Source organism: Falco biarmicus, chromosome 8 (assembly GCF_023638135.1).
Source record: "Falco biarmicus isolate bFalBia1 chromosome 8, bFalBia1.pri, whole genome shotgun sequence".
Lineage (NCBI taxonomy): Eukaryota > Metazoa > Chordata > Aves > Falconiformes > Falconidae > Falco > Falco biarmicus.
The window spans coordinates 909,554-923,874 of NC_079295.1; the positions used below are offsets into that span (position 1 = coordinate 909,554).

The 14,321-nt window shown below is 56.0% G+C and overlaps 1 protein-coding gene across 1 annotated transcript; it reads left to right on the forward strand.

Moving 5' to 3' along the window:
• The first annotated feature begins 10,995 nt into the window (after positions 1-10,995).
• LOC130153735 (E3 ubiquitin-protein ligase RBBP6-like) lies at positions 10,996-13,625 on the forward strand. Its single transcript, XM_056349000.1, has 3 exons — positions 10,996-11,175; positions 13,408-13,507; positions 13,616-13,625. Exons 1-3 carry the CDS (start codon positions 11,010-11,012, stop codon positions 13,623-13,625), a joined length of 276 nt encoding a protein of 91 aa, XP_056204975.1. The 5' UTR covers positions 10,996-11,009.
• The last annotated feature ends 696 nt before the right edge of the window (positions 13,626-14,321 follow it).

The window sequence follows — 14,321 nt, forward strand, 5'->3', positions numbered from 1 at the left end:
CGTTGGGTGGGCTCAGCAGGTTGGGCCCGACGCAGATGGCCAGGTTGCTGCAGCTCATTCTGCTGGTGGCTGCGTTGTGGCCGATGTGCTGCAGCAGGGCCATCAGCCGCTTCAGGAGGAGGAGGTTGGCCGCAGGCAACTTGTCGGCCACCCTGAGGGAAGAGGAAGACAAGGCTGATGAAGCAGAGGGTGCCCACAGCCGTCCCTGCAGCTGGCCCCAGGTGGGTGGGAGCCAGCGGCCGTGTTGCACAGCTTTGCAGCTGCCCGAAAAGACAGCTTTCTGAGGAGCCCGTGCCTTTGCAGGCAGGTCCCAGAACTCTCCCGGTCCCTGCTCACCAGGCAGGCTGCTGCCCACACTTACGCTTTCAGCTCCTCCACCTTGGCCTGCTTGCTGGCCCTCTCCATGGCTGCCATCCAGTCCTCGTAGAGGTCGACGACAAGGAGCTTGGTGGGGATGCTTCGCAGGAAGTCCTGCAATGCCAAGGGCTGCAGGTGAGCCTTTGAACGCTGCAGGCCAGCCAGGAGCTCCTCCAGCTGCACGTCAGAAGTGCTCACCTTCAAGATGACGGCCAGCAGCAGCACAGGCTGGCTTCCTACGTCGATGTCCTTGCCGCGGTCCAGGGCCTCGCGCAGCTGCCGAAGTTCTGTCCCACCGGCAGCTCTGCGGAATATCCCCTCCGTTGCTGGTCCTTGCTGGCGCAGGACAGCCAGCAGCTCCTGCAGGAGAGGCAGGAGGCCACTTGCTTGGCTGAAGAACCAAGCGGTGGCAAGGACCAGAGCACTGCCCCAGACGTGGTTGCCTAAGCGCCACAAAGGGTCTGGGACCAGAAGCAGGTTCTGGGGGTGCAGAGTCCAGTGCCCTGTCCCCGCAGCTGCTGGGGACACGCAGGCCCTCTCCAGAGCAGCCGGAGGGAGGGCTGGGGACCCCGTCTGTCCAGGCTGGCTTACCTGGATGGGCCGGGGCAGCGTGTTGTCCTCCCCACAGAGGGCTGCCAGGGGCTGCCCAAAGAGCACCCTGCTGCAGCTGGAGCCCGCCTGCCCTGGCGCCTGGGCAGCGGCCGGGGTGCGCCGCAGGGCGAAGGGCCAGGGCAGCCCCATCCTCCTCCTGCTGGTGCTGCTCCTGCTGCTGCTCCCTCCTGCTGCAGAGGAAAACAGAGTAAGACACCACCAATGGAGACCCCAGGCCAGCGGTCCCAGCGCCTGCCCTGCCCTGCGCTGCCCTGCCGGCAGCACGGTGCTGTGTGGTGCGGCAGGATGGGCAGGGAGGCAGCAGCTGGAACCGCGGCTGTGGCTCGGAGGTGTTGACTTAGAGGCTCTTGAGAGCCATCGTGCCACGGGGTCAGCCTGTGCCAGCCTTCGCCCTGCCCTCCTGCAAGCTGCGGGCAGCAGCAGAGGCTCCGTGTCCCCGCAGAAGCATATCCAGCAGGCACTGCCCAGCAGTTGTCCTTGTCCGTCCAGGTGACATCCTTCCGTGGGCTGCCCAACCTGCATGGCGACACTCGGGGACAAGTGAGCACAGCATTGCAGGAGGTTGCCTTGCTTTCCCAAACTCACCTGGTGCGGGGCAAAGTCCCCCTGCGCTTGCAGATGGGGCCGTCGCAGGCCCTTGCTTGGGATGAGCCTGCAAGAACCAAGAATCGGGCTGTGCTTGGAGAGCAGCCCCGCAGCAGAAAGGGCCACCAGCAGCCTGAGCGCGGCAGAGCTGGGACCCTCTGCCCTCCCGGGCTCTCTTCCCCATGTGGCAGGGTTCCTCCCAGTGTCACCAGTCAGAACGTGCTGGCGTGCTGCTGGCTTCCCAAAACTCTCTGCTCCCTGAGTGGCACCATCAGACCCTCTGTCCCTCCCGCACAAGCTCACCCCAGTCCCTGCGCATCCCGGCGCAGCCACAGGCAGGTGCAAGGCAGCCATTCTCACCTCTGCCTGTGCCTCCATCAGCCTCTCCAGGCTCCTGGCGCGCAGTGTCCTCCACTGGGCAGGAGAGAAGGAGGGGAAGAAGGTGAGCAGCCATGGCTCTGCTGCTCGGCTGCAGGAGCAGTGCTTGGGGACAGGGCCCAGAGCAGAGAGACACTCACGGCGTGGCGGCGGCTCAGCTCCCTCTCCAGGAGCTTGATGGATGTCAGATGGGTGACGCGGGCTCCCGTGCGTCCTTCTGGTGTCCTGTGCACCGGGAAGGGAGAGAGCTGGGTGAGCCCCAAGCCGTCTCTTGTCTCTTGTCAGGCAGCTGTGCCCGAGAGCTGCTCGCAGCCACGGGGGCACCTTCCCCAGCTGGGGGCTGTGTTCCCCCATCCATCCAGCTTCTCCTGGAGCATCCCCCCGGCTTACCCCAGCAGCGTGGCCACCCACAGCTCCTTCAGTGCCTGGGATCTACAGATAGAGAGGAGAGAGAGCGTCAGGCCCTGCTGCCCCCAGCCCTGGGCAAAGGTGGGTGCCTGCACAGCCCTGTGCTGTGGGGCAGGACAGAGGCGCTGTCCAAGCCCTGGGTCGCTCTGTCCTGCCTGAGCGGCTGCATCTGCCCTTCCCTTTTGGGGACGAAAAGGTGACCAGGGGATGCAGGATGGGGAAACATCCCACATCCCTCCCTCCCTGCCAGCGAGCTGCCTGCTCCCTGCCCAGCTCTGCACGCAAGGCAGAGGCCTGTGTTCATGGGATGGCGTGGGTACGGCTGGGAACCTCTGCTGCCCGACCACGACTCACCCAAAAGTGGCGATGCAGGAGCCGGTGGGCCAGGCGAGGATGACAGAGGTGCTGTCCTCATCGGTGCCTTCCTTCTCCTCCTGTCCATCCTGCCCCGCAGCCTCCTTCCCGCTGCTGAGCACCCACAGCTGGTCCAGCGCCAGGCGGAGCTGTGGGCGCAGGCTGGTGCCGTGTCTGCAGAGAGCAGAGGCGGGCACTGAGCCGGAGGGGGGCTCCTTGGGCTGGGTCCCCACGCGCAGAGCCCTGTCCCCCACCTGCCCTTGGGACGGACGTTGGTGCCTCCAGCACCGAGGGGCCGGGGCCTGGGGCTGGTGCCAGGGTGTCCCTGGGCCGGGGCTGGGGGCAAGGATCTGGGCTCTGAGGGTCTTACCGCAACTTGGCGACCACCAGTTCCTCGTGGAGGAGCAGAAGGCACCTCTCGCTCCTCTTGCGGCCCCGGGTCAGCCGCACGTCCGCGCTCAGCACCGGCTCGGCGTCGCTGAGAGCCTCCCTGCAGAGCAGAGAGCGGCGGGCATGAGCAACGCCAGTGCTGCGTGGCCCAGCTGTGCCCGCGTGTCCCCGAGCCCGGGGGGAGCCCACCTGGAGCCGCAGCAGCAGCTGGCCTGGCCCATCCTGCCCGGGAGAGGAGGGCCCTGGCCGTGCAGCGAGGAGGGGGCCCAGCCGGCGACGGCGAGGCTGGGAAGCGGGGTGCTGGTGCTGTGGCAGCGCTGCTGGGCCAGAGGCTGCCTCCTGCCAGCGCCGCTGCGTGCCAGCACGGCTCTGCCCTGCTGCCTGTGGTGGCCGTGGGCTCCCCGTGACCAACGGTCTGAGCCCAACGGAAAGTGGGCGGGGCCTGCGGGGCGGGGCTGGGGCCCTCTCCAGTATGGCCGGGCCTGCCTCGCCCCGGGGAGCCCCGAGCAGGACAGGGCAGGGGGCAAGGGCCACCTCCCTGCGCCTGCGGCCAGCGCTTTGCCCTGGGGTTTGGACAGGGTCCTGCTCGATAAAAGAAGCTGTTTTTCCTAGAGATGACCGTTGTGGCCTGAGGCAGACTCCTCTTGGTGGAGGCCGGCCTAGCGGTCGGAAGGCCTCTGGCACACAGGCCGTGCCAGGCCTCAGGCCCCAAGGCGCTGGAACTGGAGCAGGCCCAGCAGGAGGAAAAACTTCCATTTTTACCAAAAGACGGGGGGACTAGCAGCAGTCAAGAGCCGCTCGTGTCCTGCCAGGCGCCACAGGGAAATGAAATGTGTGGTGAGCTTCGGCAGGAATTGTGGTGCCCCTGGAGCACCACCCTTGCTTGGGAAGGCTTTATTCCACCTGGGTGCTAAGGCTTCACCCTTGGCAATCAGGGCTGGATGAGCGCCACACAGGAGCCCCTGCCCGGTTAGCCATGACCTTCACCCAGCCGGTGGCCGACACGGCCAGGGGCGAGTCTGTGGGGTAGGCCGTGACCATGGCAAAGAAGGGGAAAAGTAGTCAGCTTTTGATGGCCCGTGTCTCGTTTCACTGTTGACCCTAAGCAATGCCTTGCTTCAAATAGAAATGATTCAGAGAGTTACACACCCGCCCTGTTCAGGAAAAATGCAGGAAATCAGAGACATCTAGCAAATTCTCTTGTGGCTGTTGTACACTGCAGCAAGAAGCAGCGTGGGTCCAGTGGCTAATGCTGGAAGGGGAATTCAGCACTTCTGGGAAAGGGAGATAAAGGCACTCTTGTGGGCCAGGCTGGGATTGGAGAGCCTGGGTGGGTGTCTGGGGTCCCAGCTTTCCCGCAGTGCTGACTGTGGTGCCTGCTGCTTGTTCTTCCCTGCAACGCCGGTTGCATCCACCTGCTGGGGCTGTGCTTGGGAAGGGCTCCGGGGGTGAGCAAGCCCATGGGAGAGGCCTGGGGAGAAGCTCTTCTCCAGAGATCTACCAGAAACTGTCCAGAGCATCCGAGAGGATGCTCTGTATGACAAGGGAAGGTGCCCGTTGGTCCAATGTATGAGAGCCTGCAGGGCTCCCATCAGGGTCCTTTGACCTACCCATCCTCCAGCCAGCAATCCAGGTGCTGGGGGGTCCCATGTAGGTCTCCTGAGGTACCCTTTAGCCCCGGGCAAGGTGTCGTGCCTCAGTGTGTGCTTGCAGGGCATGTTTCCTTCCTGCTGACAAGGGCGGAATTGCAGTTAAATGCCCCTGGGCGATCCCGAGCCAAGCAAACTTTTTTCTATGGGTCACACTGCTTTGCAGTCCATGTGTGTGGTTCAGCTCCTGCATGGGAGCTGAGGACACGAGGTGACCTAGCTCGGAAGCTGGCCACTCTTGCTCCAGGCAACTCCAGTTGCTTGCGTTTTCCTTCAGCTTCCCCAGCCTGATCATCTCCACTGTCACCTCCTCCCTGTCCTACAAGAAGTATCCCTATCCCAGCCATTAGGACAGTGGCACAGCACTCAGAATCCAGATCACTGGTAGAGAAGAAGGACAGAGGAAAGGAGACGTTCTCCTTTGAAAGAAATCCTTCTTTGTCCTCCTTTAGCTACTAGTGGATGAAAAAAAGGGGGACAGAATTTCAGGCCAGCCACAGCACTGGCTTTCAAGCCTGAGCTTGTCATCTCATGGCTGTTCTGGAATGTGGTACAGTGAAAGGAGAGATAGAAATGGCAAATTTTCCCCCTCGGGGCGATCAAATGCTGGCAGAGGTTGCCCAAGGAGGTTGTGCAGTCTCTGTCCTTGGGGATCTTCAAAGGCCAAGGGCACACAGTTCTCAGCAACCTGCTCGAGGCGAGCGTGCTGGAGCAGAGGGCTTGGCCCAGAGGACCTCCACGGGTCCCTTCCAACCCCACCCTCCTGTGTGGCTCTGGGCTTTGCTTTTGCCCTGGCGGAGATCTTCAGGGACTTTGTGCTCCGTTTTGTGTTGCCTTAGGGCTACGATGTGCTGTGGTTTGGGGGCAACAAGGTCAAGTATGTCAGAGGTCAAGCGAGTTAGTGTCAAAGTGTGTTACTGTAATGGACAGAATCTGTGTTTGTTGGCCCTGCGTTCCTGGGGTTATGGCATTTTTATCTTATCTTGTGATCTGTGTGGTGGGTTTTTTTTGTGGAGAGTGCCTTTTTTCAGCTATTTTGCCTTTGTGGGGTTCGGATGGGTGCCTTTGGTTTGTGTATGATGTTTCTTCTGGTTGTTTTTCTGCTGTGCTGGTGGATGGTGGTGGGCTTTTCTGTCTTGAAACCATCGATACTGGTCTAATAGATCTCCTGCAGGTCAGGCAGTGTCACTTCTGGCGTGGTCTGACTCATTTCTGGTGAGCTGGTGGGTAGGTGTGGAGGACTTGTGGTCCCTCCATGGGGAATGACTGCTAGAGGACTAACAGGCAGATCTGTGGAGGGGTGAGAGGACCGCTGGCCCATAAGTAGTGACTGTCAGAGGACTAAGTGTACTTGAACTAACGTGGGCTTCCAAATTCGTGGTTATCTGTCCTGCCTTGTGGAAGAGCCATGGGAAGTCACCAGCCACACGGAAGGACAAGGGGGTTCCCAAGGCTACGTGGTTTCTTGGGTTTTGCTTTTGAGTAAGAAGGTCTTGTCTCAACATGAGTACAACTGTGAACGGTCAATTTTGCTAACTTTAGAAAGCAGGGAGCAGCACATTTGTGCTGTGCCTCACATGGCTGCCAGGGCAGGGTGAGAAACAGCAAGAGAATTCCTTCCTGTCACTTCTCCAGGGGAGCAGCGCTGCACTTGTCAAGGTGAGGTATTTTTGGCTCTATACGATTGAAAATGTGAGGGGTTAATTTTCTCACCACAGAAATTAGGGAGCAGAACATTTGTGCTGTGCCTCACATGGCTGCAAGGACAGAGTGAGAAGCAGCAAGAGAATTCCTTCCTCACACCTTCTCCAGGGGAGCAGTGCTGCACTTTACCCATAGTGAGGGTTTTTTCGGCTCTGCATGATTGCAAATGTGAGAGGTCAGTTTTCTCACCACAGGAAGCAGGGAGCAGAACTTTTGTGCCGCGCCTCACATGGCTGCCAGGGCACGGTGAGAAACAGCAAGAGAATTCCTTCATGGCCCCTTCTCCAGGGGAGCAGTGCTGCACTTTGCCAAGGTGAGCTCTGGTGCTGCATGAGTGCACAAGGTTTTGGTCAATGTTCTCACCACAGAAAGCAGGGAGCAGAGCTCTTGTGCTGTGCCTCACATGGCTGCCAGGGCAGGGTGAGAAGCAGCAAGAGAATTCCTGCCTGGCACCTTCTCCAGGGAGCACTGCTGCACTTTGTCAAGGCAAGTTTTTTGGGCTGTGCATTATTGCCACTGAAAAGAGGTCAGTTTTCTCAGCACAGAAAGCAGGGAGCAGCACATTTGTGCTGTGCCTCACATGGCTGCCAGGGCAGGGTGAGAAGCAGCAAGAGAATTCCTGCCTGGAACCCTCTCCAGGGGAGCAGCCCTGCACTTTCCCAAGCCATGTTTTTTGCTTCTGTATGAGTTCTAAAGTGCTGTGTCAATTTTCTCACCACAGAAAGCAGGGAGCAGAACCCTTGCGCTGTGCCTCACATGGCTACCATGCACGGTGGGAAGCAGCAAGAGAATTCCTTCCTGGCACCTTCTCCAGGGGAATTTCCCAGCTCCCGAGAGACTCCTGGCACCAGCTGCAAGGGGGCTCCCAGCCGAAGGGAATTGGGGTGGGAATTGGTGATGTCTCCTTTCCTTAGGCATGTTAACACTTTGGAATAACAATTGGATGCTTCGCTTCTGTTGCTCTTTTATCATATTGCTCACAGTAACTGCTACTGGTTCCTTTTATCATATTGCATGCTATTTTCTTTTATTGTAATATAAGAAACTGTGTTTGATATATTCCATCATTTGATATATTTGATAGATTTGATTATATTTGATGCAGAGTTCAGCTTTGCTGTGTATCCAGTCAGTCAGCAAAACATAATCTGGCGTAGTCGGCATCGTGTGAAGTAAAACTCTCTCTATTTAAGAAGAAAAAATGTTCCTCGACTTGCTATTGGCAGGTGGGAACCATTGCCTTACGGTGTTTGGGCCAGAGTGGTCTGGTGGTGCTGGGCAGTTGGGCCGTGCCAGGGACAGAGGGACGGGGGCAGGGGAGGGGGCGGGGGGAAGGGGTTTAGGGACGGACGGGTGGGAATGGAGGAAGGTGTTTAGGGATGGAGCGGGGTGTGTGGGGGTGGGGCAAGGATGTGTGTTTGTGGGAGTGGGTGTGGGGGGGGTGGGGGATGGGGGGAGGTGGGTGTGTGTGTATTGATAAACCGGGGGTGGGGGCGTGGGGGGGGTTGAGGGTGTGTGTGTTATTTAGAGAACAGATTGGGGGGCCTGGGGGAAGGGTTTTAGGGACGGACGGGGGGTTGATGGAGGCCTTTAGGGAAGAACCGGGGGGTTGGGGGAAGGATTTTAGGGACGGGCCGAGGGTGGGGGAGGGCTGGACCAGGGTCTGGGGGAAAAGGTTTTAGGGACAGGGCGGGGAGGTGGAGGTGGGGGATGATTTCAGGAACAGCCAGGGTGGAGGAGGGGGTCAAGGGAAGTCTTTCAGGGTTGTTTGGGGGGAAGGATTTTAGGGACGGATGTGGTGTCTGGGCAGACGTTTGATGCCACCGTATAGATTCCACTGTATATACGTTTATGTCCAGGGATTCTGTTAAGGGAAGGCTGCTGGCTCGGCAAAGGGACAAGATGTCTGAGCTCCCCAGTTACCACACTGATTTGGTGTGTTTAGCTCTACGTTAAACACACCTGCGCACAAAGGTTAGGCCAAGCTGACTCTCTAAAGCTGTTAGAAGTGACAAATTAAGGGACCTCTCATCCAGGGAGTCAGCCTTGGGAAGGATGGGGAATAAAGAATGGATGGGGAAAAGAACTCCATTCTCTTCAGTGATGCAGAAAGAGCCTCTGGGTGAGGACGTTGTGGCCACAGGAGGAGACAAGCCGATAGAGTGCTGCCATCCGCAGAATGTTGGTTGGAAGTCGGACAAAGGTAATTGTTGTGGGGGGAGATCGCGACCTCTGACGCAGATAGCCCCCCGAGAGAGGGCAAGGCCCCGCTTGGGGAGCATGGGGAGCTAGTAAAAAACCTCAGCAGTGCTGTCTGAGGGTGTGTGCTCATTTGTATTAAAGCAAGAAACTTGTAACCCATCCTGTGCCTGACTGAAAATGCATGTGTAATGCGCTATGAGTGTGCAAGTGCTCTGCTGTCCATAGTGCGTGCCCTCGAGTAACTGGGTGAGCACGCTCAGAGGAAACATTCCCCCGTGCTCCCAGCACTGCCATAAAGAATGCCTGCCTTCTGAAACCTGCAAGCAAGGCTTAGAGGGTTTCTCTCCATGACCGACTTTATGGCATCATTCCCACCATACTGGAGAAAGCAAATCTTTTATTGTTTGGTGGTGAAAGCAGCTTGGGGAGTGTCACTGAGGTGCAGCACTTTTTTAACCTCAGGTCTAAAGTGCCACCGGTCCCACCGTGGGGTACATCCTTCCTCAGGCTTTCACCAAACGGAAAGGATGCATCAAACCCACCCCACAAACACGTCCTGCACTTTTTTTATCTTTCCTGGAACGTGGGGACATGACCCTGCTGGGCCATCAGTGCCACCTGCCTGGGAGCCAAGATGGTGCCTTTGCATTCCAGGCTAGGAACTTACCTTCTTTTTTTCCTTTTCAGTGACTTTAGAGCCATCCTTAGGGAGGCTGGTTAAGCTGGTTTACTGCACAGCTGGTCGCCAGTGGAGGGAAATGGTAAGCTCCGCTGTTGCCTTTGGTGTTTACTTGTTACTGTGTCGCTCATTTGAGTGGTCTTCTCATGCCCCGGCAAGCAGAAGCTATCACTCCACTTTAGGCCTTGGTCTAATAGTCATGCAAAGCAATATTGAAAGTCATTCTGAGGTCTGGAACAGGCCCCAGCATGCATTTTATAAAAGTGCTTCTTGGCTGCTGTTTCTCTTTGTATGGGGTTTTTTCCCATTTCTCCAGACTGCTGAAGCTCTGAAAGGCGCTGATGAGCTGCTCTCCCTCAGTTTGCTCCTTTGCCTTTGGGGAGTGCGGTTCATGTTTTCTTCATGGCTTTGCAGAGGAGAAAATCCATGAGTACACCACCTTGGTTTTTTCACCTAAGATAATTTCAGAAACTGCCTCCTTTAACTTAAACATGAAACTCTTCTTCACCTCTTTGTGCACTTGTAGAAAAGCAGGGTGGGGTGGGGGGTGGGGGTGTCTTCAGGAAGTGCCTGCAAAAGAGCCTTTGGGAGATCCTGTCCCTTGACTCACATGTGGGGTAGTGAAGAGTCTGAGAAAGTCATGGGTGTTTTGGTGTTCACCTAAGCAGGTTTTCGTTTTGGTTTTTTTCTTTTTTCTTTTTTATCTTATGTAGCTTATGTCACCAGGTAGTGACAGCCTGGGGATGACAGGAGGGGACAGCAGGCAGTGGCAGTGTGGAGTGTGACCAGAGGGGACAGTAGGCAGGGACAGGCCTGGGGGTTACCGGAGGGGACAGCAGGCAGTGACAGCCTGGGTGGTGACAGGAGGGGACAGCAGGCCATGACAGCCTGGGAGGTGACAGGAGGGGACAGCAGGCCATGACAGCCTGCGTGGTGACAGGAGGGGACAGCAGGCAGTGGCAGCATCGAGGGTGACAGGAGGGGACAGCAGGCCGTGACAGCCTGGGGGGTGACAGGAGGGGACAGCAGGCTTTGACAGCCTGGGGGGTGACAGGAGGGGACAGCAGGCCGTGACAGCCTGGGGGGTGACAGGAGGGGACAACAGGCCGTGACAGCCTGGGGGTTACAGGAGGGGACAGCAAGCCGTGACAGCCTGGGGGTTACAGGAGGGGACAGCAAGCCGTGACAGCCTGGGGGGTGACAGGGCACGGGGCGGTGATGTGCCCAGGGCTGTTGGGAGAGCCCCCACAGGCGCAAGGGCTGACAGGTGACACTGGGTGGTGAAGGCCCCAGGGGGTGACAGCAGGGACACCGCAGCCCTGGGGGGTGACAGGGCACGGGGCGGTGACAGGCTGGGGGACAGCAGGGACACCGGCGGCCCAGGCGGGGCTGATGAAGGCCCCTCCCCCAGGGGCGCTGAGTGGCCCCCTGAGCCCCTCTGTCACAATGCGGAGCCGCCTGGGTTGCCATAGCGAGCAGCTTGGCCTGGCAGCGCTGGTGCGAGGAGGGAGCGGAGGCCGAGCCAGGGCCTGTCCCCATCGTCCTCCCACCGGGGCTGCGAGGAGGAGCCGGCGGGCTCAGCCCGCGCTGCTGGCCCCAGCCCCTCGGTGGGCCCTGACCTGCTGTGGGGGCCGCGAGGCCAGCTGCTGCGTGAGGTGCCATCGCGGAGCGGGCACCGCCTGGCCCCGGCCATGTCGTGTGTCCACTACAAGTTCTCCTCCAGGCTGAACTCCGATGTGGTCACCTTTCACGGCCCCCACATCTCCCTGCGCGACCTCAGGCGCCAGATCATGGGCCGCGAGAGGCTGAAGGCGACCCACTGCGACCTGCAGGTCACCAACGCCCAGACCATGGAAGGTGCGTGGGGGCGGCGGGCGCGGGGACCGGGGACCGGCCGGCTGGCGATGGCGCAGGCGGCCAGTGAGGCGGTTGGGCCATGGCCGGCAGCGGTGACTTGTGCTGGGGCCTCAGAGCTGCTCTTCCGTGGTTGTGCGCTGGCAGCTGCCGTCAGGGCTGTGTGCGCAGCCAGGCACAGCAGCGTACGGGGTCCGTGTGCGACACCGCGCGTGGAAGAGGTTTGGTTTCTGGGAACCCTTCTAGGTAAAACGATAAGGGAATGTGGGACAATGCCTTGTCATCACAGACCTGCCAGATTTCTTTGAAAGCCGGCAGAGAAGGCTGAACATGATAGAAAAGGAGTGGGTGGCTAATTTAAAGGGGCAAAAAAAGTGGGTTTGGTGACTGAAATTTGTCTTCAGCTACTTTTACTCCACCGCATTGGAAAAGCGGTGCTTGGCTGCTGCAGAAACTGCTCAGTAGCAACGTTTTGGATCAAGGGTGTATCTGTGAGTGAGAATCTATGCAGACCCTGGAAAGCCATCTTGTAGACGAGTGTTCTGTCTAAAGTATACTTGGCATTTCTTGCTAATACAGCTTCTTTGCTGCACCATGCTACACATTCATTCAGATGCTATTGAGCATCATTTCTTCATTTCTTTCAAACGGTGCATTTTTGTCGTGGTACTGCGTGTTAAACGGTGTCAGGGCAGTACTGAAGTTTTATGGCAGATCAGTTATGGTGAATATACCTAGAAATGTTCTTAGAGAAACCCTAAGTTCTTTTGAATCTGAGAAATGGTGCTTGATTCTCAGAGACGGTAATGGTTTTGTATTACTTAGTGTGCTGTTTCAGTTTGGTAATCTACCGTCTGGCAAAGCTTGCATGTGATTAAAGACTTTGGAATATGACTTGTCAGAAATACAAAGACTTGGAAACCATCTCCATTCCTTAAACATTCAAATTTTATCGGTTGGGGTTTTTTTTCTTTTTTCCTGTGGTTCTGTGACATTCCCACAACAGTCTTGTCTTTACAATGTGTACTCATAGGATTTTTTCCTCTTCCTCTTTGATGTATTAAAACTTAAACAGAATAACATGCCTGCTGCGGTAACTGTAACTTTGGCTCCAGCCTTTCAAGTGGTTGGACCTAAAGACACTGTTTACCTACAGATAGGTAAAGTAGGTTCAGGAGAGTATCTGTGAGCAGACTTAACAGCACGGTGTTAGGGGTCTTGGGGGTGTTACGGGATCGCGTGTCATATACAGCAGTAGAGACAGACACGCAGGTAGAGGCAGACGTACAGGTTGTGACACAGATGCTTACTGGAACTTTTGTAAGGGTGTTTTCCCCGTGAAAATGCAAAAAATCCCCCAGCGGTTGTCAGAGCAAAGCTAAGGAATACATTTCGGTGTCATTTATGTGTATGCCAGATTTTGGGGTTTTATACATAACCGTGACTTTCCGTTTTTATTGGACAGCATCTACGTGCTTAAAGTCACCTTCAGAAGGTGAAGGAAAGAACTAGGCCTGGATGCTCTGCCTAAAGGGGGTTCTTGGAGATCCTCCCTGTGGAGATACGGTAGTGGGTTTTATAACTTTGTGCAGGAGTCCTGACTAAATGTTGGCATGATCTTGGAAAGACCCTTCAGTGAACCTTGAGTGAAGATGGCCAACTTGTTCAGAGTTTTCCGAGCCGCGTGATCACGGAAATCTCGTAATAGAAGCAATGCTAATAGAAGCTAAAAGTAAACAGGATTTTACACATCACTGGGGGGAAAAAAAAAGAGATGGTGGACTCTTTTTGAAGATGGTGGGAAGGCAAAATGGATGGTTGGGATGTGTTTTAAAAGGTGGGAGGCGGGGTGGGGGTGTCCTCTTCCGTGCTCGCTATTATAGAGACATGTTCTAGGGTTTTGTAAGCTAACAGGAGCAAAAGCAATGAAAGTTAGATCAGGAAAGAGCCTCATGTTTTAGCAGACTCTGCTTTAGTGACTTTAGAGACCATTTTGCTGTTGGCATTGAAACGATTCAAAACAAATGGAAAAGATTTTGCTGCTTGTGTTTGACTATCAGACCTGAAGATTTCTGGAAAGGTACCGTGAGTGTGTGGACATGATAAAAGCATGACGCTGTGTGTAAAATGTTGCTTTTCTATCCGTAAAGGGTTCCCTGAAGTGCTATGTCATGACATATTAATATCACTCTTACGAACTGACTGATGCTTTCTCTGTATTGATGTTGTTTTCAGAATACACAGATGACAATGCCCTGATTCCAAGGCACTCATCGGTAACTGTTAGGAGAGTCCCTGTTAGAGGAGTTAAAGCTACCGGCAAGACAGACCTTGGGTAAGTAGCCATAACGCGTTGTGTTCTTTGGGAGGGGTTTCAGTGCGTTCACCTTCTTTGTGGCTGTTGGTTTACGGAGGCATTCCGGTTGTCTCTTTCTTGTTAAAGCTGCTGTTAAATTGTGTTGTGACAGGGCAGATCTGAATGTATCTGTCCCAAAGCAGACTTAGATTTTTCAGCCCGCTGGGACGTGGCATTCAAAGTCCAACAGTGGTAGCTGTTCAGACGTTTGAATTGGGTTTGTTCTTGGGGTTGGTTTTTCTGAGAGTCAAGTTCTCCATCCTGTTTCCTCTATGCAGAGAGATTCCTTATTTTATGCTTTTGCTTGTATTGCTTTTAGAGTAAACGGAGAGACACATTGCAGTGTGAACTGGTAATTGGTTCCCATCTGCCAGCAGTCCGAGTCCCAGTGTTTGACTGCTTCCTTTGTTTGGGGGCGGGGGGGCAGGGTATTCTTACACCCCAGAGGGGTGGGGGTGGCGGGGCTGCATGCTGTCTCCAGAGGAAAGACTGAGAGTGGCCAGCTGGCAAACCGTGCGAACAAGAAGTTTCATTCTTAAGTGATTCCTATTAGTTTCCTAAAGACAATGCCTGTGTCGGGCAAGAGAAAAAGAGCAACGTCCTAAAGCGTATTGCCTTTTGTGCCAGGACGGTGAAGGAGCAGTTGATCTTTTCCAAACCTGAAGCTCAGAAAGCAGTTGAACACATTCCCAAATGTTGGTAGTTACCTTTCTAAGTTTGATTTCACCCTAAGCTGCTCTCTGTGCTCCAGGTATTGCTGCTGTATTCCTCAGATTTATGGAGGACAGAGAAT